Source organism: Cryptomeria japonica, chromosome 9 (assembly GCF_030272615.1).
Source record: "Cryptomeria japonica chromosome 9, Sugi_1.0, whole genome shotgun sequence".
Classification (NCBI taxonomy): Eukaryota; Viridiplantae; Streptophyta; class Pinopsida; order Cupressales; family Cupressaceae; genus Cryptomeria; species Cryptomeria japonica.
Window position 1 is genome coordinate 474,296,840 of NC_081413.1, and position 27,585 is coordinate 474,324,424.

General features: G+C 36.2%; 1 protein-coding gene across 2 annotated transcripts in view; it reads left to right on the forward strand.

Annotated features, from left to right (window-relative positions):
- Positions 1-27,585, forward strand: part of LOC131075961 (sec14 cytosolic factor) — a 66,096-nt gene that overhangs the window by 19,836 nt on the left and 18,675 nt on the right. For both annotated transcript variants that reach the window (XM_058012958.2, XM_058012957.2), the window contains exon 5: positions 18,952-19,062. In XM_058012958.2, coding sequence (XP_057868941.2) covers positions 18,952-19,062 — 111 coding nt within the window. The remainder of the gene's footprint in view (positions 1-18,951; positions 19,063-27,585) is intronic.

The following is a 27,585-nucleotide window of genomic DNA, read 5'->3' on the forward strand; positions in this document are numbered from 1 at the left end:
TTCCGTATCCTTGATATGATCCATAGGAGAAGAAACTTGTGAAGGGGAGACCTCATTTTGGTACTTATCAAATTTGTATTTCATCTTCTTTAGAATGGAAGCTGATGATAAATCTGACATTGATGAACAACCTGATATGCTACGATGAAGACTTAAAAGTGTCAAAGCAACATCAATATCAACTGCAACTAGCATCTTTTCTCTTCAAATGGGAAAAATTCTTAACTCTTGCACTTCACAACTTTGTGAGAGGAGGATGGGAAATAAATAGGGATGCTTGGAACTTGGCTTTTGACCAATTTCGGATCTTGGGGAATGTTTTACAAGTATACAAGTGGGGAAGAACAAACGTGTAATCAGGCTTTTGAAACCTGATTGCAAGCATACTTGTAAAAAAGAGAATGAAGTAGTGAGTGAAAAATGAAATTTTGACTGTGGGAATGGTATGTATGGATGATGGCAATGAATATGAGTGAAAATGAAAAGATTTTGGGAAGATCATCTTTATGAAAATGGGGAGAACTTTCAACTTGTAATCAAGTTTTAAAAACTTGATTTTGAAAGGATGAGCATTTTCCAATTTTGAAACTTGGAATTTCAACAAAAGATGGTTAAGATTTTTCAACCGAAGGGGTAGATCAACTATTTTCATCTCACTTGCAATCAGGTTTTTAAATCCCGAATGCAAGTAAAGAGGGAAAATGGGGAAAGACAATGCACTTCACAAATTGCTTTGCAAACTTGGAACAAAGGGGAAAATCTCTCACAAAATCGATTTTAGGCAAGAACAAAACAAAACTAACATATATACAAACTGATCAAGGAAACCAAAACAAACTAAAATAAGAAAAGAAAACAAGAACAAGGGAAGAAAGCATACCTTGATCAACAAAACGACCTCCCAAGAATAAGAAGCAATCCTTGAAAGAAGAGATTGAATCTCTTAAATAGACAAGAGAAGGCAATTCAAATCCTAGCCACGTTTTTACAAAAACGCCATATGGAGCAAAACACCTATCAAATGCATGAAGAATCGGTCAAATGATGCTTCCAACCTCCATGCCTAAGCAAGACAAGCCAAAACGACTTAGGAGAATCAAGATTCGTGGCACTTCATGAAGTAAATCGTTGCATTTCATGAAACACGTGTTTGCTGTTTGAATGCCATTAAATCAGCAAAACGTCTTCCAAATGGCACAAAAAGAGTTTCAAGATGCATGAAAATAGCTATGATATCAAAACACCTTCCTCCTCCTTGAATTTCTCCACAAAAATCGTTGGAATCTTTCAACAAATCCAACTTCTATAGCTGGTCGGGTTCTTGGGGAAGGGCAACAAGTTTAAAATTGCAAAGAACATATGAAATCGGGTTTCTAAAACCCATTTGCAAGTTTAAAAATGTTCACTATGCATGCATTAAGGCAAAATCGGGTTTGTGAGAGCAAACTACAAGTTTAAAATACATGTAAAAGGGAAATAAAACTCCACTTACAAGTTTTAAACAACTCAACAAAAGACTAGTAAAGGGAAAATAAAATTCCTTTTACAAGTCACAAAAATAAATTGAAAATAAAACTTGTAATAGGGAAATAAAATCCCTATTACAACTTAAAGCGACTTTATAAAACTTGCAATGGAGGAGAAAAACTGCTACCATAACTTAAAATCACTTAAGTGAAACTTTTTAAATAAATTACAAGTTTTGTTTTAACTTTATAATTTAAAGTTCACTTGTAATATGTTCCAAAAGTTCCTACAATGACTAAAAAGCCAAAAAGCATCAAGGGGGAAATAAAAAGTAAGTTACAAGTTCTATTTTTCATAAAGTGCACTTGTAATTAACTTAAAATTTCCCTACAACACTAAAACAAAAGAAAAATAAAACTTGCAATCCAAGAAAACTTTCCCACCTGCAGTCAGGGAGAAAAAACCCGAAATTGAAAGAAAAACAAAGCAAACAAACTCGAAACGCGATGAAATTCGAAATGTGGTTTGAGGATGGACTGAGGATTAGTTTAGTCCAGGGGTAGAGCAAAATTCCACCTCGAGAAGGGTGCCTTAGAGTAAAAGTTTTTTTTTTTGACAAAAAATTCAATGTAATAGTCCATATTTTTTAAAACAAAAATGAGGACAACACCCTTGCATCCTACTAATGGGCCTAGAGATATTATCGTGAATTGAAAGAGACCTCTTGGGCAAGGAACACTATGCAGGAGGCAAAAAAGTTCGTGGCTTCTAGAGGCACATTCAGAGAAAGTAGAAGACCACAGAGATTCTCTAGCTATGTTGCATTGATGAGTATTCTTATTGAGACTGAACCTTCCAGTGTTGAGGAATCCTCAAATCAACAAGTATGGAAAGATGCTATGGATGAAGAATATCAATCCGCTATTAAGAATGATGTTTGGGATATTGTACCTAGACCTGAAGGAAAGTCAGTTGTATCTTCCAAGTGGCTATTCAAGATTAAGCATGCCATTGATGGAAGCATTGAGAAGTACAAGGCTAGATTTGTGGCATGTGGTTTCTTTCAAAAAGAAGGAATAGACTATGAAGAAACATTTGCTCCAATTGCTTGCTATACTTCCATTAGGACCATCATTGCCATTGCAGTAGCTAAGGAATTGGAAACTACTTCAGATGAATGTGAAGATAGCTTTTCTCAATGGCGTAATTGAAGAAGAGGTCTACATTGAGTAACCTGAAGGCTTCGTGATTCATGGGAAAGAGTCTCAATATGCAAATTAAAGAAAGCATTATATGGTCTTAAGCAGGCTCCTCGTGCATGGTATGAAAGGATTGACCGATATATGGTGAGTTTGGGGTTTTGCAAGAATGATGCTAATCCGAATCTTTACTTCAAGGTAGTCAATGGTGAAGCTTTAATCTTGGTTCTCTATGTTGATGACTTATTTCTTACGGGAGAAGAACATCTCATCTTTAGATGCATGGAGTTGACTTCAGAATTTGAGATGAAGGACCTAGGACTTATGCATTTTTTCTTAGGTTTGAAAGTGTGGTAGAGGCCTAATGAGATTATCCCGAGTCATGGAAAATACACCATTGACATCTTAAAGAGATTTGGAATGTTAGATTACAAGTCTATGTCTACACTTATGGAAAGTAACTTGAAGAAGTTGAGTGAATCTGTAGCTAATTTAGATCTTGTGGATCCTACTATGTACAGACAGTTGATTGGATCCTTGATGTATCTAGTTAACACTAGACCGGATATTTGCTATGCAGTGAGTGCACTTAGTCAGTTCATGTGTGAACCAAGGCAGATACATCTAGTTGCAGCCAAGCATATCTTGAGATACTTGCGTGGCACAGTTGGATATGCTTGAAATATTCTTCCAGTGTCGACTTGAATCTACAAGGCTATTCTAATTTTGATTGGGCAGGGAGTGTTACTGATCGGAAGAGCACCTCCGGTTGTTGCTTCAATTTGGGATCTGCTATGATTTCTTGGTGTAGCAGGAAGCAGTCTTTAGTGGCACTGAGCACCGCAGAGGCAGAATACATTGCAGCATGTGTGGTAGCTCGCGAAGCAGTGTGGCTTCAGAAGCTCCTTGCAAGATTGTTTTGACAATTGTTGGAGCCTACAGTTATTCATTGTGATAACCAAAGCTGTGTGAAACTTTAAGTCAATCCTGTGTTTCATGATAGAACAAAGCATGTAGAGATCAAATATCACTATATTAGAGATATGGTGCAAAGGAATGCTATTTAGTTGAGGTTCATTAGCACTAATGATCATATGACTGATGTTCTCACCAAGCCTCTTGCCAAAGTGAAGTTTGTGCATTTTCGAGACAAGCTTGGAGTTGTGGAGAATGAAGCCCTTGCTGGGAGGGTCTCAACATCAGTGATTTCATGAGATGTACTATAATGCATTCTTCTCTGTGAGGGAGAAGTTTGAGGTGCAAGCCCTTGCTAATGCATTCTTCTCTGTGAGAGAGAAGTTTGAGGTAAAAACCCTTGTTCCACCCTCTAGGAGTAGCCATGGTGGATGTCATATTGAGAGACTCCATGACTTAGCACTTGTGTTTATTCACACTCTGGGAGTAGCCATGGTGGTGAATGTCATGATGAGATGGCAACATCACGTTGAGTGACTCCGTGATGGGCACTTGTGCTCATTTGCATTTCCATACGTGGGAGTAGCCATGATGGATCCGCCCTCTGGGAGTAGCCATGGTGGATGTCACTACATGATACAGATATCGAGAAGGATTCCTCCCTAGCTAAGAGGGAGTGTTGATGTTACAGTAGCTATGGTCGGATTCCTTCAGGCCGACATAGAGAATATAAATGTATAAGTGGCCTGTTGGCCTTATACATTTAAATGAGCCGACCATGAAGGATCGATTTATATGTACAAAAAATAAAATATTTAATTAATGTTTATTAAGGGCCAACTAAACTAAGTCCACCACCTCTTTGCATAAGACGTGTTCTTTCATTGAGGGCCGACCCTTTGTGAAAGGGTGCTACGCACATGTATATATGAGGAACGATCTCATTCATTCCACATCATCCATCAAATACAAGAGCAGTACAAATAATAGCAGAGCAGATCGCTATCTATTATAATTGCAGATTGAAAAGGCAGATCAACTTGGTGATAGAGTGGAATTTCTGAAATTGCAGATTGATTTGTGTTAAGGGTGAACTTCATTCTTACATTGTGTGATCTGTGTAAGGCCTTGATTTTGGCCATTGTAAAAGGCATCTTACTGCTTATATTTGAGATATAAATAAAGATACTTGTTGCTGGGTTTTTCTTCATCAAGTTGGAAGTTTTTCCCAGGGTATATGCTGTGCAAACTTGTGTGAATTGTCTCATATCTGCATTGTTCTAAATCTGATCATAAAAATAACACTTCCATCCAAAGAGATAGTTTTTTATTGTTACGATAGGTGAATGGTCTACATTTCGAGGATATATTTTAGTTCACTATTCATACTAATTCTATCTATATTTAGATGCTAGGATTTTTGCCAATATTGTCAATACGTTGTCACACATGGTTTAATTTTGTGTCTACTTCTTACCTACATCGAATTTTGAATAAGATTTTCAATATGCACATTGCAAGGATCTTTCCATTTAAATTAACAAGGTATAAAATGTTAAATCTATTTTAGTTTGGTGGGGCTTTTGTTCAAAGAAATAGTATTTTACTATCATGATAGGCGAATGGTCTAGACTCTATATTTTGGTTATCTTTGAGCTCATTAGGTCTACTTCATATTTTATGTCTACTTTATCATGGTTTAATTGTGTACACTTATCTTGATTTTCGGCACAACTAAATTGCTATTGTGAAGATTGATTGGTTATTTGGTTCAAACAACATTTGATGGTCTATCTTTTTCTACAGTGGTAGCCTTGTAAACTAGTAATCTGGAAAGAAATAATCCATATTCTGGGCCGAATGGCCTGAATTTAATGCTATTTTAGGCTCTTTGTCATATCATTGCTTTGCTTGATGAATATGACAATGATATAGTTCATTTCTTTACAAAGTCTCATTACTAGAAGTGAAGACGTAATGTTATGTGTAGGTCATCTTTGTCTTCATAACATTTTATCCTTCTCTCAAGTTATAGTACAAAAACCATTGGCTGCATAAAACATCAGCCTGATGTTTATATGTAACCTAGTATTGCATCAAGATGTCCAATCTTTGTTACATCAAAATCTTGGTCATTGTGATTTTGTATGCTTATTTTAATATCATGCTTATGAATTCTAAAATGTGTTTTGTGTCTACTACTACTTTATATGAGTCAATACTTGACTAAATTCGAAGGTTTGGTTTAATAGCAAAGCTTTTTAATGTGACTTGGCTTTGTATCTTGAATCATTGAAAATGCATAAATCGTGCCCATTAGACTCTACCTATCATGAGAAATGGTTTCTCTTTTATCGATTGATTAGATTTTTATTTGGATGAAATATTCTTTGAAGTTTTCTACTTTAAAATTTCTCAGTGAAAATGTTTTTTTCTTTTATCCTTTTGGGATGCAAACATGTTTGTTGTAGTTGTTTTGAGGTCTTACTGAGATTTTGATGGTTTCAAAGTTTGTTATGATAGTGCAGTCTCTATGATTAAACATTTCTTTGATATTAATAATAATTTGAAATGCAGTGTTGTTAGTAGCATTTTACCATCCACTCACATCATACAACAAGACTATTACTCACATATCATTCAGTGAAGTGTTCTATTGTTAACTCAGCAATAACTTTATCAACTTCATATAGATCTCACCAAAGAATCATTTACTGGCAAAGCTTACATGTTACACTGCATTCTGCTATTTTAGACAAACTTTTCATTTGGACAATTCATGGCTAAACTCTCTATTTCAGACAATTCATGGGTTAAACTCTCTATTTCATTTGTTCTCTATATCTTTATGCTATGGAAATGCCTTTAAATTTCCAAAACAAGTAGTTTTGTCTCTTTTTCCACATTTTAAAACTTTTTTTTGAAATCTGTTTTTTCTTGATTTTTTGATTTTCCCATTTAAATTCCATTTTTAAAAAAAAGTCTCATTCTTTTAGTTTGCCAATTTTTTCCCCAAAAGATTTTTGCTGCCACCATCCTAACAACTCAATTGAACCTTATAACAAAATATTACAACATTATTTTAATAGGTATTGTTCTCCTTGTATTTATGCTGATTAATGATGGGATGTTCAATGTGTACCCTTATTGGATCTTTTCACCCATCTTGGGGTTTCTTGAGAGGAAACGTCGTGTCATGTGATCTGTATCTTGTATATGTGCCTTGTTGTTTATTGTTTCCTTCTTATTATTTGAATTGCATACTATTGTAGCTGTCAATTCTTTAAGAGTAGCTTGCTGAGAGTTGAGAGGAGAGTTATTTTGGAAGTCGATAGTTGGTGTCATTAGGGTTAGGAATCCAATGATTTATGGATCAATTAGGCATGTCATTAGATACTACATGTTGGTTACTCAGAACTGTCACTACCACCTAAAGAACTAAAAAAGAATGACTTAGTCTGCTTTTTTGTTACATCCCTTCTAACTATGATTTTGTTTGTATAACATGTTGCAGTTGGCAAGGATCCAAGAATCAGCTCTGTATCACTTTCTTGTCACTGTAATTTTTTGAACTGTTTGGAGGTAAACTTGCCCTCATTATCTGACCTATGAGTTTTGACGTGCCTACTAGTCCCATTTTTTACCAATGCTTTGGAATTAAAAATGTTACTAATACATCCCGACTTAAACTCGAGAACATAAGCCCACATTCTCAGAGAATAATCATCAACCAAAAGAAGAAAATACCCTTCTCATGATGTTCTTGCTGATTTCCACGATAGTTCACACAAATCAACTTGAATGACATCAAGAAATCCTTTGTCTCGTCATGAGCTTTCATTTAGAAATAGTCATCTTTTCTTTTTCCAGCCAAGGACCTTGCACAAATATCTTGTTTTTCATGCATGGAAGGCAACCTGTGAACTGTATCAGTTTGATTAAGCATAGAGAGATGTTGAAAGTGTAATTGATTGTATCTTTTCTGCCAAATAATGCTAGTATTGTCCTCCATTGCAAGAGGATGCAAATTTGCAATGGCAGGATCAACAAGTTTATATATAACTCTTTTTCAGTTTTCCTAATACCAAGGGCAACTGCCCTATTCTATTTTACATCAATGACAGAGACCAAGCATTTGTTGCCAATGAATATAACAGTAATGTTTGTGTTTAAGTGAGTTGGGTATTAAATATCAATTTTTTATTCATCTCTTGAACATGCATAACATAGTGAATCGCATACCTAATAGTATCATTGAGAACAACATCAACATCACCTGTTTTTTTAAATGAGTGAGACCATCAGTTTCCTAACGATACGGATTTAGAATTATTATTGGTTGTAATAAAATTTACACCAGTTCTTGTGACAAATGAAATGGCATGATGCATTTGGATCAAAATACCTGCACCCAGTGGCTTTTTTGCCATCTTTTGAGACAACAAAAACATATTCTTCTCCTAAATCCTCTCCCCCTTGTCACATCTGTCTGAGTTTCTGACTTCTTATTAGCCGAATTATATTGTGTTGGTAATTCTTGTTTTATTCAATTTTGTAGTCGATGGCTGTGTCATTCTGGTCATGTTAATCAATGCCCTAAGTTCTTCTTTTTGTCAAATTACAAGGTTTCCAGGGTTAGGCTTAGTTTGTCCTCTAAATGATTTGTAGATTACTCATGGATGAAGAATGATCAAATTCTTGACAGTTGGATCGTACAAGTACAAAATGGAAAAGGATGTAGGGTTGAAGTCTTCAACCAGCATGGCAAAGGAATTCTTTAGCACAAAAGTCTCATGGCAATATCAGCAAATGAACAGTGAAGGAAATATAGTAAATTGTTTAATTTAGGTGCAGTTGCAGCATGGTCAAGTCAATGGAAAATCCGTGCCAAAGGAGTGGCTAAACGACTACAAAGTATGTCAAAACACTTAAGTTGAATTACCACTTAAGTGGAAATTTTTTAGGGTGGGTGAACCACTTAAAATCTCCTCTAAAGCATGTTAAATGACTAACAAAACTGCACCCAAAATTGAGTGGATATGAGACATACAAAGCACAGTTTTACAGTGGCTTAGCCAATAAAAAAGCATGATAATTAAGTAGAAGAGGTGTTACAAAAGTGTGATAAGGAAGAGATGCATTCAACTAAGTGTAAATGGCACACTTTATTGATGTCAATGCAAGTCTAAAACTTTGATTAAGTTGTTGAAGTCAGTAAGAAAATGCAACCATGCATATGAGTGAAGGAAATAAGTGAATCACAACTTTCAAGTGGTTGTACAATTAGAAAATGGTGAAAGTGGTGAGTAAAATCATGACCAGCATGGAGTGTTTTAAAGATCAAGGAAAGTAGTTACACTTTTTGACTGGCAATGCTAGCTCAAAAGTGAGTTGAGCGGAAAGGCTAGTTAAAACTGCAGTTGGCAAAGATCATGGAATTTTGCACTTTTTGAGTGGCATTGCAACATGAAAATTTTGACAATGACAAAAAGGACTACTTAAGTAAAAAAATGCACCTTTTAGGAGGTACGGCCACCTCAAACCTGCACTCAAATCAAAAGTTTTAAAGCAAAAATCTTCAGAATTTATTTATTTTGTTTCATGAAAGATTTTATTGAGTTGTAGCCTTGATGATTTTGCCTCGTAAGACTTGAGTGCATTGTTGGTTTTTTATGACTGGTAATCATGTTCACTCTCCCTATTCCAAGGGTTGGAGAATGGTGCAAGGATGTGTCAAGATGTAATGTCAAAATGGGGAGGGGATGTTGGTGTTCTCTGAGCACTAAAGCACTTAGATGTCTCCCATGGCTGTCCAGACCCTTATAGAGGACATACAAACATTCTTGGGGTGCTCTTGACTCATGTAGGGGATGTCCAGGTCTCCCTAAGACTCTACTAACTCGTGGTCTGTCCAAGCCTTCTTGGGGTGCTCTTGACTTGCATGCGGAATGACTAGACTCCCTTGGGGGTTAGAGGGATGCATGCATGTCCTATATACATCTGCACTGCCTTGCCATAAAAATACTATTTTTATAAGGGTTATCTTTAGTGTTGACCCTCATTGGTCCTTTGTGGTCCCTTGAAATGTTGGAATCTCTATAGTGATCCTTGAACCCTAGTCGCATTTAACTTGTGTCCTTGCCCCCATAACTTGAGGTGGAACATAGTTTTCACCTTATCCTTCATCCTCATTAGCAAGTCTTAAGTGTAAATCCTTATTGAATAAATTGCCAATCTCTAATTTGCATACTTGACGGAGCAAGTGTGGCTTTCTTTTGAACTGTTGCCTTTCAAACTATCTATCTCTTGCCACTTTATTTATGCTGCTTAAAACTCTTTAGATTTCCTCTACGAGTTTTCCCATGTAATCTTTGAAATTGTTACATGGAGACATGGAGGATATGAGTACTTGTATGGGGATGAGGACTCCAATCAAATTAGAGTACACAAGGAAAGAGCACAGATATGACTATAATATGTATATACATGTAGCCACTAGAAATAATGGCTACAGGGACAAGGATGTGATCCATGCTCCTACAATGGAGTTTCCTTGTGACTTTTGTTTTGGCCTTTGCAAACAAATTATAACCCTACATCTCTTCATCTCAAGGCTTGCTAAGAATTTTACATTCTCATCTATGAACTCATCTTTGTGCATGCAATCTTGATCCTACCTTCTTGTCAAGTAGGAATGAGTTTATCCTTGGTTGTTATTAGTATTTCAGAAAGTCTGGGCAGCCAACTTCTCTCCAATTTCTTGAATCATGTGTATAATTGATTTCTTTCAGTTAAAACTCTGGTAGCCTCCTTTTGTCGTAATTTTCTTCTTCAAGCAACCCAACTGTCTATTTGTCCAGTTTTTATTTTGTTGGAATGGCTTGCAAATATGCGTTGGTTAGTGAAGAACAAATAGACTCCAAAGGTTATGACATACCTATAGTTCTACACTCAGTCACCGCATTTGCCGAATTTCCTGCTTCAAGTTTGGAATTCAACGAATCTATAAAAACTTAATAAAGTTCGGAAAAATTCGGCCAAAATTCGCATAGAAAGCCCAACCATCTTTTTTCTTGTGCCCTTGATGAGCCGTGACTTTCTCCCTAGCCGCTATTCTTGTGCCCTTGCCCAGCTGGGATTTTCCCCTCTCGCAATGCACTGTCGCCGTCGGGTTTTTGCTTTTTGTTTTTTGTAAATACATTCTACAGTCTACCAATTACTACTATATTATTATTGAAAGGTGAACATAAAAGTTTTTATTTTTGACCAAGATTAATGCTATTTTAATATAGTTTTAGCTATTAATATTTAATAGAATTAGATTTATTTATTGTTTTATAATTTTAATTTATATTAAATTTTTATTAAAATGCTAATATTTAATATATTTTATTTATTATTAATCTGTTTATAATGCTTTCAAATCTATTTTACAATCTTAAACTATTTTGATAATATATTAGATATATTATTTATATTTAAAAAAAGATTATATAAGGCAAATTTAATGTCCAATTTTTTTCTGAACTTTTTGCCTCCGCCAAATTTGATCTGAATTTTATGGTTGCCGAACTCGAATTCGAATTCGAACGCGGTGACTTAGGTTTTGCATACAGGTGAAAGAGTAACCATTTTATCCATGGACCACAACAAAGAATTAGTCACAATTGAGGAGGAAACAACAAAAGAAGGTTTAATGGAGAATATGATAGAAGAGATTGTAATTATGGAGGAACATGCCATGTTATGTTCTTCACCTGTCAAATCCTTAATACCTTACAGATATCTGATTTAACTTGACAAATAACTAAAAGGTCTATTGATATAGTGGATTTCAAGCTCAATCTAGGGATACAGGAGAAAGACACAAATAGATGTAGAACGTTATATCACTCTAAATGATAGCTTTAACCCTTAATGCATAGTAATAGTTTGAATCAAAGAAACGGGACTCGGACTCGGCAAGGCCGAATCAGACTCAAACTCGGGACTCGGAGTCAAACTCGGCTGGACTCGGGAAAGTGAAAAACTCGATAAATTTAGAGATTTTTAAAGATTTAAAACTTGTTTCATGCACCCTTTATTGAATACACCTTAAAGACACAATAACATCATCAAACTCGGCTCATTTGATTACATACACAAGTATACATCAATCACATTAGCATAAACGCAAATTGTAGCTGAAGGAAATAACAAACATAAATATATAAATATTGTCAAATGTATACAATATTACAAAACTCATGGAATAAAAAATCCATGTCATCATATGATCATCATCAAATGTTCCACACAAATACCAAAGGTAAATACAACTACAAGCCTATGGCTCAGAGGAGTGTGCACCCTCTCACCTTGGCCCCCTGCGAAGGCGTTTAAGGTAGGGTCTTGGATGATTCGGCAGCCATAGTCGCGCCCCGTGACACCATGCCATGCTCACCAACATCAGGAACATCTGTGTCACTATCAGTAACTCTTGTCTCTGCTTGTGCTCTCTGCTCCTCCTTTGCCATGGCTACAGCCTCAGCCTCTATATCTACCTGGTCGATCCAATTAGTGTCAGACTCGGAGGTTAAATTTTCCCTACTTCTATCAACGCAGTTTCCCCCCATATTTTTCAACGGGGGTTTGGGGGCAGTGCCCCCAAGGTGGGGTCAAGGGGCATCGCCCCTTGTGGGGTGTTATTTTTCTATTGGTTGACATGTTGTAACCCTAATTTTTCTCATTCTCAGGCGGAGGTTGTAGTGAACAAAGACGAGATTATTCATTTTAAAAAAACTTGAAAAAATGCATTTTTTTTGGCCTCTTTTTGGCCTTGCCACCGACCAAGCCCCAGGCACAGGACTCGCCAAGTTTGGCTAGTTTATGCCAAACTCGCCAACTCAGCGAGTCGCCAGACTCGGCCGAGCCCGAGTCCGAGCTCTAGAGACTCGGCGAGCATGTCTCGAACTCGAACTTGCCGAGTTTGGCGAGTTTCGGGTGATTTTATAATCTCTGGTTTGAATTGCAATGTTTTTTAGGTTTACCATTTTTTTAATGAAAGAATCTCATAATCAAATGTAACTAAGAACATAAAGAAAAGGATGGGATTGAGATATAGCACACTGTGCTCCTGGACAGATCTGTATAATGATTGGTGTTGGTGAGGATAACGTTTCTACATCTTCCACAACCTCTTCTTGCATTGGAAATCTTGCTTCTTCATTTGCCTTTTTATGTTATTCTCCTTTTCCAAAAGATTCCTATCACAAAACCAGCAAGTCTTGTGTTCGTTTCTTTCCATATGCAGTAAGCAATTTTTTGTACGATCATTCCAAGGTTAGAGAGTTAAAGGACTGAGTGAATTTCAGCACAATTCTTTACTCTCCCCCTTTAGTTTCTTCAAAATAAAAAGCCTAGGTACAGATTGTCAGACTAAAGGTACAAATTGTCAGACTAAACACAATTATTCTTTTTTAGAGGATTTTAAAAAGACTTTCATTTTGCCTTGTTTTCAAATTTTCTGCCTGTAAACTCCAGTATACTAGATATGCACCAAATATGTACATCCAAAGTTCTCCAATAAATAGTCAACGTGATAACTATGATCTCGGCATCACCTCTGCTTCCTTGGTCATCAAACTCATGTTTCCTGTTTTTTGATTTTTCATATTGCACATACATTACATTATGCTCTTTAGTCTTGTGGAGCTTCTCCATGTGTCTTGTTTCTTTTTTTCTCCAAGGAGTTTGTTTTGACGTTTTCACACATCGCCCCATTGCAAATGGGGACCCCCACTTTTTGCTTTTTAGGGTAGATGTTTTGCCTAGTTTCCTAGTGTTAGCCTTTGCTTATGAGAGGATGTCGGTCTGAATGTTGAAAGGATGTTAAAATGTTAAAATTGTCCAAAGTGTCAAGTTGCCTTAGATTTTGATTTATTTCTTGCTAAGTGTTGAGTTTCAATTTTGCCTTGAAATTTGAGCGGAAATATGTCTAAATGAGTATAAGTCGGTGATATTTTGTGCCTAAGTGTCAAGAGGTCCTTTAGGGGTTATTATCTTGCTCCTAGGAGGTAATTCAAGTCAAAATTGCACTTTATCCCAATAAAATTCTTATTTTCTTGCTCAAATTTTTGATAAATTTGGCAAGTCCCAATGCGTAATGATGAATTATAACATGTCCAAGAGTTTTTGAGTGTGGAAATTATTAAATTCCTGATGGAAATCCATTAAATTGATGTCTAAGGTTTTAAAATGCTAATGAGGGGCATTTTTCCCCCAGTTTTGAGCAAATTTCTGATGACCCATGATTTTTCCACACTCAAATTCTTGATGGTGGTCGATTGTTCCCCAAGTCAGTTGATGAACAAGTTTGATGGATTTTAATGCAGATAATTGTCCTGATAGGTGGTGAATTTTCCCCAAGAGTGTTTTATGACGAATTTTGATTTGGATAATCATCCTGATGGGGATCGATTTTCCCCAAAAGGTGAATTTTGGACTTAAAGAGATTTTTGACATGGATTTTTATCTTGATAAGCCACGTTTTTCCCCGGGATAGACTTTTGGACGAAATGAAGCAAGTTTTATGCATGAATTTTATCCTGATGGGGATCGTTTTCCCTAGGAGGCAATTATCATGAATTATTGAAAATTTTGATGTGGATTTTTATCCAAACATGGGGCATTTTTCCCCAATCAGCTCAAATTTGATGAAGTTGAATGAATTTAATGCAAATATGATTAGATTTAATAGTTTTTGCCTTGTTGGTAATTATTTAAATATCAGTAACAATTATTTAATGCCTAGAAACATTTATTTAATGTCAAGATCTTTATTCCAAGGCAAATCAATTTTCCTAGGCAAGTTTTATCCCACATTGCTTGTGTGGTGAAGTTTCAAGGTGAAAATGTGTTTAAGTATGCTTAGCCAGCATTAAAGTAATAATATAAGTTGCTGATGTGATGGTTAAGTGGCTGATTGAAGGCAGATTGGAGGTCTCAGCTGGGTGATTTTTGCCCGTGTGTCATTTTTTGACACCATTGCTAAAGAAAGTTGCAGATTGGAGAGGATTATTTGCCCAATCAGACCTGGGTGCCTCCTTTGGAGGGAAGTTACAGCAAGTTTTGGTGGCTGATTAAGCCACATTAGGCGAATTTGGAGGTGGCACCATTCTTGGAAGAGGCCACAATTTTGTTAGATGGAAACTTCAGACTATTGGGGCAATTTTTGTTGATTTTTCTGAGTTCCATTGATGATAAGGGCTGCCATTGCACTCAGATCAGAATTTCACACCATAGTTGGACATATTTGAACACCATTGTTGGGCACCATATTCATTTCCAGATCTGAAATTTCATTTCCAGCTATCATTGCATAGGGGCGATTTTATTTGAACACCATTTTTGGTGAATTTGAAGGCATTTTGCGTGGACACCATTGCTGGTGCAGGTCTGAAACTTTATTTTCTGAGTTGTCTTTAGACTGATTTATTATTTCTAGCCACATAGTTGTGCTCAGGTGTGGCCATTTCTGAGTTTTGGAGGGTGAAATACTTCAAGTGCAAGCATGTGACATTGCTGTGACTACTTCCAACCTAAGTCACAGGATACGGCGATTTTCATGGATGAGGTTCGAATTTAATCGAATTTCAAACTTCTATAAAAAAAATCGAATTTAATCGAATTTCAAACTTCTATAAAAAAAATCGAATTTAATCGAATTTCCTCTATAAAGCACTGCTATCCATCTCTAAACACAACTCAGCTGGTCGTGGGTATTCTTTGTATCTATTGGGTCATGGGTGTCTGCAACTGCTGGGTCGCCCTCGGATTTTCTCCAACAAGGGTCGCTATTCTGATAATTTATTAGGAGTATGCATATATTTAAAAATAAACAAAATTATAGAAGGCGAATTTGATCCGAATTGTTTTTTGAATTTTTCCCTTGTCGAATTTCATCCGATTTTCATGTCTGTCGAATTCGAATTCGAATTCGAATTCAAACCTTGTGACTTAGCTTCCAACCATTAATATTGATCATTTTCTGAGTGTCTTTAGACTTTTGGAGGACATTTTCAGACTTTGCGAGGTGTGTCTTCAGACATTGGAAGGCATATTCAGACTCAATCCTCATAAAACCAGACTTTATTACAGCTTTGATATAAAAAATCAGTCACTTTCTGAGTGTATTCAGACTTCCAAGTGACATTTTTCAGACTTGGGTATACTTTTTTGAGCTTCAAATCAGTCTTTTTTTGAGTACACCAGGGGAGTCTTCAGACTAATTTATTGCAACCAGACTTATCCTAAGCCTGAAAATCAGGTTTTCTTAAGGAGAATTTTCTAGATCTCTATCCGGATCTTCACATTTTCCATAATTGGTGTTACAATTTTCTAATTTGAACCTAAGTTAAATTGATTGATTATCTATCACAAGTTGGGACAAATGTTGGGAGCAAAGTCCCTATGAGGTTCGGATTTCCACTCCATCAAATAGTGATCAAATCAACGCAAGACTTTCAAGGACAATGAGTCCCGATGGGGATTGGATTTTCCACTTGAGGGTTGAATTACAAAGGAAGGGACAAATCAATTCAAATGAGGATCAATAACAAAGTTGTCCAGATAGGCATCAAATTTCCACCAAGTGAAGGAATGGATAGGGATAATGTGGATGTTTTGAGGACTGATCCGTCTATATGCGGATGGATTTCCCACCAAGGTTGAAATCAAGTTTATCCCATAGGTCTATAATTCGATATTTGTTTGTTTTCTAGGCTTGCTACAACAAAGGAAAGCATGATGATCAAGGTTTGAGGTGAAGGAGGATGCATATTGCAAGGACAACATCACAAATGTGGATAAGGAAGATCAACACTTCAAGGATTGGAAGAGGATTTCAGGATAAGGATTCCAAAGGCAAAGATGTGGACTATCTCAAACATGAAGAAGACTTTACCTTGATGGTGAACAAATGAAGGAAAGCAAGTTCAAGACATGAGCACAAAGGATTACATGAACTACATCAAGGAATTTCAAGGTCAAAGAACAATAAGGAGGAAATAGGTCAAGGAATTCCCTAACATAAGGTTGGAATGCAAAGTATCATAAGGAATTCCAAACGTTATGAAGAAGAAGAATGTTCAAGGCAAATTGATTAAGTCCACAAGGCGAGCTGAGGTGGCATTCCAATCACCATTCGTTCAATCAAAGAGTTCCAAGTTAGCATTCATTCAAGGAGAGAATTGGTGACATATGGCACTACATCAAATATTATTTATCTCACCTACCCTCATCTCTCATTGGTCAATTAATGGTGGCTGTAACAAACCTTAATTGGGGTTTCTATTTTTCGATCTTGGCCATTGATCTTGAATTGATCTGAGCCATTCATTGTAATGAGCTATCTATATAAGGCTCAATGCTCTCATTTGTAAAGGGGAATAATAGAAGAATAGTTAGCAGTAGAAGGGTAGAAGGCAATTAGGAATTAGAAGTTAGAGTAGGAGTAGGGTAGGAGAAGAAGAAATTGTTGCAAAGGCTTGTAAATGAATATACTCTTTTCATTGAAGATATGGTGAAATGTGTTCAACAAGTTGCATAGTTTCCAATTCAAATTTGCTTTTATGTTGATTAGATGAATGGAAGATTTTGTGGATGATTAGTGCTGAAATTCGTTTAATCCATACCACTAGCTTCTTGCTGATTGTAAGTTCGCCTTGTGTGGTCAACTGGAATTTTATGTGAACTTGATTTCAATTATTACTTGTCCATTGGTATGCATTGCCTTGATGGTATTGATGTTGATGGTAGTAATTTGAACATCTATAACTTTACCTTAGAAGATTGCACTAGCTTTGTGTAGTTGTTCATTGATGTCGAAGCAAAGTCTAGTAGAGTCTCACCAAGTCATTCACTACATCCTACATTCCTGGGATTAAATTAGACTCTCTAAACCCTTTCCTTTTGATCTTCCTTTGTTAGATGAGTTAGTCCCGAGTTCTAGCAACGTCCAAGTATTCAAGCATTTATGTACAATGTAAGTCCCCTTGTGATTCCAGCATTATCACTTCAAACCATTGAGCTTATCCACAAGTCAAGACCTGCCATTTCGTAACCTTAGAGTTGTCTCAATTGATCGTGAAGCATAGCATTTGAGAGACTTTGTTCAAGAGAGGATAAGATACCTTGGTATTTTATTCTGTGTTCATGTGTGCATTAAAAACACATCAACAAAGTCAATTTGGGTAGGCTTTTCAAAAGCAATTCCCTGATTTGGATCCTTAGAAACATATGGAAGTGCTTCGGCTTAAGATCAATGATGATTTTGCAGAGGTTTTGAGGGCTTATTGATATTCCATCATCAATGCATGTCGTATTTGTGCACAATTCAGCTTACTTCTAATGTGGTATCTTTGTCAGGTAACATTGTCCAATTGGCATGTGAAGGAGTGCATGAGGGTTGTAGGTGGCTTTACATATTAGTGTTGAGTTTTCTACATGGGCCAATTTTTTGTGTTAAGTGATCCCTATATTTGCCGCGGTATTCTATAATCTTCACTGTCAACAAATGTATAAATTGTGGCTTTAAGACAGTTATTATTGTTTTCTCTCATATATTGATGCTAAAACACAATCCTTGCTATTTAAGGGGATGATTTACTTAGCAAAGAATTGTAACTGTGCTAGGTGGCATCGTGAAAGTTCACGTGCTGTGTGCCTAGGACATCTTGATTTAGCTGTGTGAAGGGTTTCATAGTTGTGCTTGCTGCAGTCATCACTTTTAGGTTTATTAAACAGATGCTCTAAGTTGAACTTAATCATATCTGCATATCTCTACTTGCAGATGCACCTTGATGGTTTTTAAAATTTGTTTCATGCATTTATTTGTGCTTTGAATATCATAGACTTGAATGGCAAGAAACTTCATAAGATCATTATCTATGCAAGACATGAAGCTTTAAGCTTAAGGATAGGGCAAGGTATGTTTCTAGTATGCCTTATGTTTGGCAAAGACAGGACTGTTATTTTCTGAAATATTTTTGGGTTTACATTTTCAAATTTATATACTGAATTAAACAAAGTTGAAGACAAGGCTGCATTGATCACAGAAGTATTATTCAAGTAACCAGTATACTGCCTCTATTTATATCAAATTGCATGAATATTAATTTATTGATTCAGCATGAAAATGAGGTAATAATAAATAAAGAGTTGGTACTCTGTTTTCTGTGAACTTTTATTTATTTATAACATGTATATTTTGCTTGTTTGTACTAAAGTTTTTGTCCAACCTAATTTTGTTAAATTCTAAAAGCAAAGGAGAATATGTGATGCAATTCTATTTGTTTCTTTATTCCAATCTAATTCATCTGAAATTTGACAGAGTTACTATCCAGAGCGGTTAGGGAAGCTGTACATTATTCATCTTCCATATATATTCTGGGCAGCATGGAACATGGTATATCCTTTTATTGACAAAAGAACACGAGAAAAGGTACCTTACATCCTAAAACTATCCAGTTCAAATGCTAAACTTTGTGTTGCTTCAAGTTTCTCTGTCTGTCTGTCTATTTCTATTTCTTTGAAGATAAACAGCTTGTTCAAGAACAATTCATCGTTAAGATTAGAAACTTGGATTGAATAAAGGTCTAAAGGAATCCTTCATCTAAAAAGATTCTAAATAAATTTTAGCAGAAACTCATTATCTTGTGAAATCTTCAATTGTATCACTGTAAGCTTGTCACCAGTATCATATACCCGATTCTCTATATCCATATGGATGCTTGTCTTGAAGGTCATGGAAAATCTGGACTTAATATGTTCATAGGCATGTTGATTGACCTCTCAATTACCTTTAGTCTTGGCAATTTCATGTGGATAAGCATCCTATTATTTTGTAATGTTTCTATTGTACTATTGTGCGAATCGCACACCCATCCCCGTCTTGGACAGGGACCTATTGCGAACTTAAAACTCCCCAATTCTCGCAACGTCGCCTAAATGTGAAGAAAGAGTTAAGGCCTGCAATGACGTTGAAATGCCGATTTTCGCCAAGGGATACAAAGGAGATAAAGAATGCAAAGTGCCAAGGTTGACAAACTCGCCCAAGTGCCAAAAGTCGCATTTTTTAGTGAAAAGTTGGCAAAATGCCTCAAAGGGCCGAAATTCGGACCTTTTAGCCAAAATGTTAGAAAAGTGAAAAGTTGCCAAAATGCCTCAAAGGGCCGAAATTCAAACCTTTTAGCCAAAATGTTAGAAAAGTGAAAAGTTGGCAAAATGCCCAAAAGGCCCGAAATTGGCAAAAGGCCAAAAGGGTCCGAAATTTTCAAAGTGACCAAAAGGTCCGAAATTGGCAAAAGGCCAAAAAGGTTCGAAATTTTCAAAGTGACCTTTAAGTGAAAATGCCTAAAAGGTAAACGTTGGCAAAACGTTCAAAAGGTCCGAAGTTTGCAAAACACTCCAAAATCCCGAAATTGGCCATAAAGGGGTGAAAATGTGAAAGTTTTTTAAGTTTGCAAAAGTGCCCAAAATCCCAAAATTGGCCATAAAGGGGCGAAAATGTTAAAGTTTTTAAAGTTTGCAAAGCACTCCAAAATCCCGAAATTCACCATTAAAGGGTGAAAATGTCAAAGTTTTTATAACTTTTCGAACGCCCCTCTTGCCCGAAATTGCTAGGAACAACTAAATTTGCGGAAGGAGTAAAAGCATTAAAACTTAGGAAATTTTCAAATGACCCTCCAGGCATTAAATTTTAATATTTGTTAAATTAAATTAATTAATTTTTCAAATTGATTTATTGAAATGAAATTGATCGTTCGCAGGTCGCAGGACGTCATTAGAGAACCAGGAGAAAAAACCTGAAACGCAAATCGAAGAAGGATCGCAATCAAGGCCAGGCGCTGAAGACTGGAAAAGAAAAAAGATGTGGGAATGCGTTGCAGGAGCGCGAGAGCAACCAAAAATTGGGAACCGTGCCATTGAACAAAGATGAAGTCCAACACTGGGACCAAAGACCAAAGAACACACTGAATGCTGCAAGTTTATGCCTTCTCGAGAAAAAGCACACAACTGGATTTAATTCTAGGAATTCAATTTCTAAAAAGCTGAAATTGTTTGATTGTAAAACTGCTTGTAGGCCCCACTCAGATATTTTGAAAGAAAGGGGAAACAAGTCAGTTGTGGACAATTATGTCCAACTACCGGATAGACTCAAATTGAAGCCAAATAGTGGTAGGTAGTTGAAATTGTGGTTAATGGATGAGTGAGAATTTAATGGGCATGGGTTAAAGCTGCCAGCTTCTGGAAGGTAGATCAGGACCCTTGGATGGAGTTCATCCTAGTCTTTGATTCAATATTGTAAAATCTTTAAAAGGCAGAGGCCTTTCTTTTGTAAAGAGTTAGAGATTTTTGTTAAATAGTTAGACTCTGGTGAGAGATTTAGATTTTAGAGTTAGAATAGGTTAGATTTTAAGCAGTAGCATAGAGATGCTGCAGAAATTGTTGTAATAGGCAGTTGAAATCAATATATAGACATTGATTTAGTGTTTATTGTCTTGTTTTCATCCTGTTTGCATGGTTTCTTTCAACATTTTAGATAGATCTTTCTGTTATGGGTGTGCAGGTATTTGATAGATTCAAGCTCATACCATTGAGGATATACTGATTGTGTATCCTTTTGTATGGTTAACCTGAGCCTTTAATTGTGCTTAGTTCAATTGTAGGTGTCCGTCTGAGCTGTGCTAGAATTGGGTGCTTAGCCGTGCGTCTCCAGTCTGAAAACCTTCCAAGTCCCTTTGAAGATTGCACCGTTCCTGCAAGGTTGTGAGTTATTCTGGCCAAGCAGGGATTGGTTATGTTGAATCCGTCTACCTGCATACCAATCTTGTTAGTTTTAGGTCTCCTAAACCCTTTCCTTTTCCTCTTTATTACATAATTCGAGAATCGTAGCAGACCAGCTTGTTGCAAATCGTAAGTCCCCTTGTGCTCCCAGCAAATCACATCGACTACTGAGTAATCCTACAGTCAAGACCTGACAATCGAAACCTTGAGGTCGTCCCCATTGATCAAAGAAACAACATTAGGGATTTCCTTATCTCAAGAGAGCATAGGATACTCAACAAGTACATTCTATTCTGCGTTGGCCGTATGGAGTTTGTAGCAATGCGACTTTAGACACGTCAACATGTACTCAGATATGTATGATGTTGTACATATTTTACCTTTTCCAATCTTAAGGATCGCAGTTAATATTCTCTTGTTATTCCATTTCTCTAGATGCATTTTTTCTTGTGGCTTATCCTAGTGGATTGGATTAAATGTTTTTGGTGCATGCCAAGTTTTGAGAATTCTGTTAATTTAGTTTCATTCTTGTCATCTTTCTACTTTTTTAATTTTTGAGCATGCTGATGTCAGCCGACACGGTGCTGAAATAAGGCAAGGTCATGCTGATATCAGCCAAGCATTTGTAAATATTAATGGAATTTCATAAATATTCATGAATTCAAAGAGAATCTATCTTAATTCTTTTTGTGTTTTGTCTTCACTTGTTACTGGGCATTAGAGAATTCTTGGTGTTGTATTGGAATCATCATAGTTGCAAAACTCATGATTTCTTGTGAGCCAGATCCTAGGTCGAGTGACATCAAATAACTCACCACCAAGTTTTTGTAAAAACTTGTGCTTTTTCCTCATAACTCGCTGAAAAATCACCAAATCCCTGTTATTTCTCCATAAAAACTTGCCCAAATGATTTTTGCATGTCATGGTACAGCTGGTTCAGTGAGCACGGGATTGGCAAATGTTAAGTCAGTTATTGTTTTCCTTTCATTTTTGTGATTTTGACTTTCATTTCTGCCATTACCTTGCTTGCAGGTCAATTGAGGAAGTGTCCCAAAGGAAAAAAAGTAAAATTTTAAAACATTTTTTTAAACAAAAAAGTGCCAAATATCTAATTTCAACCTTGAGCGATAAAATTGTGAAAATGGTGTATGCAATGAGGGTTTGTGTGGTTTCAAAGGCTTTAATTTGGGCTTGGTTGTAGGTGCTTTGCCCCTCAACCTCACCTTCTATTGCGCCAAGGGTATGTTGTGACCTAATTCACACATCGCCCCATCACAGATGGGGACCCCCTATTTTCACTTTTTTTTAAGAGGTTTTGTCCTAGCTCTGCATTTTCATAAACCGTCATTTTGAGTGAATTAAGAGTTAGAGTTTTGAGGTCATCCGGGCCAGACTGAGAATTTATGCCTAGAATTGAGTTTGAGTGTTATCAAAGTGTTCAGAAGGTCTAAAGGACGAAGATCGCAATTGTTTTGGGTCATTTCTGACAACCTGCTATTTTTAGAAATTTTTGCTTTTTCTGCTTTTTTGAATCTGGCATCTGGGTTTTGTTCTTTGAGCTATTTTATTACTACCCATTTTGTCAGAATTCGAAAATCTTGCCTCTAGATATAAAAAACAGGGCTTCAATTTTTTTCTTCTTCTGAGATTAGGGTTTTGTTCTTTAGGTCGTTTTGATCTTGCCCATGTCTTCAAATTCTAAAACTTTTGCTTCTAAGTGTAAAAAGCAAGGGTTTGAATTTTTTTGCTTTTTCCAAGATCAGGGTTTTGATCCCCATGCCAAATTATTCCTACCCATGTTCTCAGATTTTGAAAATTATGTCTTTAAGGGTAAAAAGCAGAATGCAAACCCTAATTAGGGTTTTGTTCCAGAAGATCAGCTATAATAACAGTACCAATGTTCTTAGATTTAAGAAATAATGTCTCCAAGTGCACAAAGCAAAATGGAAACCCAGATTAGGGTTTTTGTCCAGATGAACCAGCAAGGTATGAACATGGCATGAACACTGTTGACCAAGTCAAAAGAAGGCAAGTGAAATGGCACATTGAAAATTTCGCCCAGGTTGAATAAATAAAAATGGCAAACAAATTCGACAAGGCTCAAGGTTAAGCAAATGAAATAGCAAATGGTTAGTCAAAATCATCCAAGAATGTCAAAGTATGGAAGATGTTTAAGCACAATCAATGTTTGCCAAGGCATTGGAAAATTGTCCAAGAAAAATTGTCCGACAAGTGTTTAACTCCTACCAAGGGTTAACTAACCCATGGCAAGGGTTACTCAACTCCTGCCTAAGGTTAGCTTATTCAAACACAAAAATGTCTGACAATTTTCGAAGTGCACCTCATGTCCAAGAAAAATTGTCCGATAGATGGCAAATTCCTATCAAGGATCAACTAACTCATGGTGAAAGTTAACAAACCCCTGCTCAAGGTTAAGTAAACAAGAAACCAAGGCATGAAAATGGCTAAGTATGTGCAATTTTTGCCATGTCCCACTTTCAAAATCCGCCTTAAAAATTATGGCAAAGATTCGTCCAAGGCATAAACAAACATGTTGAGGAATTTTCAAAGTCCACCTTGTCCATCATACCTTCAAAATACGCCTTGGCAAGTTTGATCATGGTACAAGGAATTTGGATAAAGTTTGCCAAAGTTTGAGAAAGAATAAAGGGCCAACTTGGATGAAGTTGAAGATGACATGGCAAGAAGGATGACATGGCATTCCAAAAGGGATTGAAGATGATGACTTGGCAAATAAAGCAATAAAACAATGTGACATGTCCTCCTCAAATTCGAGCTTCTAGAAGGAGATTTAAAACATATAAAACTTTCTAAAATATAATGGAAGCTTCCAAAGAAGAGTTCAAACTTCTTTGAGGATGGAATAAAACATTAAAACTTTCTAAAATTGCAAAATCCCTTCTAGAAGAAAGCAATGAAGAGTTTGATTAAAACCACTTTCTTGTGTGCCAAGTAATAGAGTTCGAATCTCTAGAAGGAGGAATAAAGCTTCTAGAAGCCACTTAGGAGGGTAAAGAAAGTTTCATCCTATTATCACCTCTCTTTGCTAAGCAAGTTTGAATTTCTCCAAGGGAGATCAAAGTGAGCAGCTTTCAAGCATAAAGATTATCAGATTCATACCAAAAACTGATAATATTATTAGATTACCTTTGCAGAAGTAAAGGAAATTCAAGGATTTGAAGAAAAATTCAAATTCGTCAAAGTAAGCAGCTCCAAAATCCAATTAGATTATCAAATTTTCAGAAGAATTTGGATGAGAAATAACGCAAATCAAGGGTTTGAAGGAAATAAGTTCGATATTCTCCTCAAGTTTGCCATTGATAACAGTTTGAAGGTGTAAATTCTGCCTTGATACTCCCCAAAATTGACCTTAAGGGATAGAAGCAAGATTGAGGGTTTGAAAGAGGCATTCAAGAAGTGCAGCATATTCTCCAAATTCGCCATTAGCAGCAGATTGAAGGTTTGATGATAAGACAATAAAGCTCTTTATATCTTATCATACTCAGAAAGATTCACCATTGTTCATCCTTGGATCTACTTAAGGAAAGAAAGATCAATCAAATCTGCACATGGACTTCTTAAAAATCTTCCAAATCTGCACTACACCGTATCCAGAAGATTATCAAATCTGCCTTTGATGAGAAAACAAGATAAATTGGAGGAAGATACATATCAAAAACTCATCCAAGACCATCCAAGACAACAAATTGAAAGTGAACTTGCCTAAGGAAGAATAAACTTCGCCCTGTCAATATAAACCCTGCCCTACCAAAAAGAAAGTAATCTAAAGTAACAACTGCTACAATCATGATCAGTAAGGTAGAGGGTAACAAATTAAGGGTTTGCTAAATATTCTAAGTTCTTTATCATCTCCAAACTCGCCTTGGAAGAGAAAGATTGATTGATACACATGTGATGATCTTCCAAATATGATACAAACCTGTCCAAAACTTGTAAATTCTGCCAAGGAGAAGACATTCAAAGTTGAAATATGTCTCACAAAACATGGCAAGACATGATCCAAATCTGCCTAGGGTTGGACAAATAGAGTATCACATGTAGACAAAGTAAATTTTGATCCATCTTTTCACCATGGACAACAAGTACAACAACTTCCAAAATTCACGAAGTATAAAAAAAAAAGAAGTCCAAGACAGAAGAGATGCATGATTATCCAAGCTCACCAAGACATGTTGGATAAAGATTCACCTAAAGATGACTCTCCAAAAGTTCTTCCAAGAATCGATCCAAGATAATCCAAGACATGAATTGTCAAGACGAACAAGATCAAAAGACAAGAAGACAAAATTGTCCGAACTTTTCGAACCCTAAGACATGAAGAAATTGTCCAAACCCTTGCAAGTTTATTCCAATTATCCAAGGCATAAATGGAATATGTGAAGATACTTAGCCAGAGACTTGAAATTTGAGGACAAATTTGTCATGCCAGGAGGATAAGATTCTGATCACAATTCACATGAAATCAGACCAGCAAGGTGGAAGATAATTTTATTTTCCAAAATTTTCAAAATTATTATTTTTCAACACGAAAGAAAATTTTCAAAATTCAAAATTTCTAGAAAGTTCTAGAAGATTCTTGGATAAAATTGAATTTTTGAGAGAAGAAATAAAACTTTCCATTTTGGAAAGATTAAAAGAAAAAAAAAACAATAAAAAATTATTTAAAAAAAAGCAAAACAATAAGACAAATAAAAAACTTCTAAATTTAAGAACTCTAAACTCTATATATTTTCAACCAATTCACTTTCACAATTCATTATTCAGGTTGAAAATTTTGGAGAGCTCTGAAGAGAAGTTTTCTCTTAAAGTTCTGAAGAATTGTCCAGAAGTAAAGGTCAAGAAATCAATAACTTTCTCTGAATTTTCAGAATTAGAGGTAAATTTCAGTCATAAAGAGGATTCAAAACCTCAATTTGACTAAATTTCCACACCCTTTTGTCTTAATTTTATCAATTTCTTGGCCAAACCCTTCACTTTCAATCTGCTTTTTTCAAAAAAATTAACCTTTTTCAGGCTGAAAGTGAATTTTAGGAAGGAGAATTAAAAATTCAGAATTATATTTTGGAAATAATGTTAAGTTTCATGTGTTTTGCAGATAGCAATGAAGTTCACTAGCAAGGGAGTGCAACAGGAATCTAAAATCAAATCCAAATGGAAGAATATCACCGACATAGATCTTGGGCATGTTGATATGGAAGAGTTCAAGAGAAGGATGTATGGATATGATGGACACATTCCTACACCAATTGCTCACAAGATGATGTAGAATGGAATTGTCCAGGCAGTTGGGTTTGCACCAGCCAAGGAATGTACTGAATTGATAGTCAAATGTGCTTTGCACTATAAAGCACACTCGAGAGAAATTATTGCACTAGATGGAAGAATCCTGGCTAATCTTTCAGAACTGTCCATCCAAGAGACCTTTGGCATACTGAAGCACAGTAAAACCACCTATAAGAGTAAGGAGCAAGCTCAAAGGGTTTATGATAGTCAGTTTGAACTTTGTGCCGCGAATGTGAATAAGTATTGGCTGGAAAAGAAGAGACCTCAAGGAAAAGTACCAAAGTATTTGTTGCGTCCATTCTTCAAAGAAGAATATGGAGATCTCATCCTACTGCTGAATCGAATAATGAGCAGCTCTAAAGGTCAATTGTTCCAAACATGGATGTATTATTTCATGGACGAGATCACTGCTGGAACCAAGTTGTTCAATTGGTCACGTATAATCAGTGACAATCTTCATGAGCAGTTGATCAACTTGGATAGGACGAAGGCATTCCACATGAGTTCATACATAATCTATCTATTGGCTGCAACCTACAGATGTTCAGGATTGATCTGTAAGGGCATAGTAGGGAATGGTGAGAATGAATTTAAGTCATATGATTGTTATCCTTAGCTGCAACTTAAGGATAAGAGTTTCCGAATCCATGATGCATTCCTGATGTACACCACCAGAATGTTGCAGGGAGGCACTCACAATCGACTTTCTCATGAATCTAAAAGTTTGATCAATAGATATGGATTTGGTTTATCCAGTTTCCGAAATTCACCTATATCAGAATACAAGGTTTCACCGACCGTCCTTACCGATTGCCAATCTACCCAACCAACAGGATGGTCCTGCTAGAAGTTC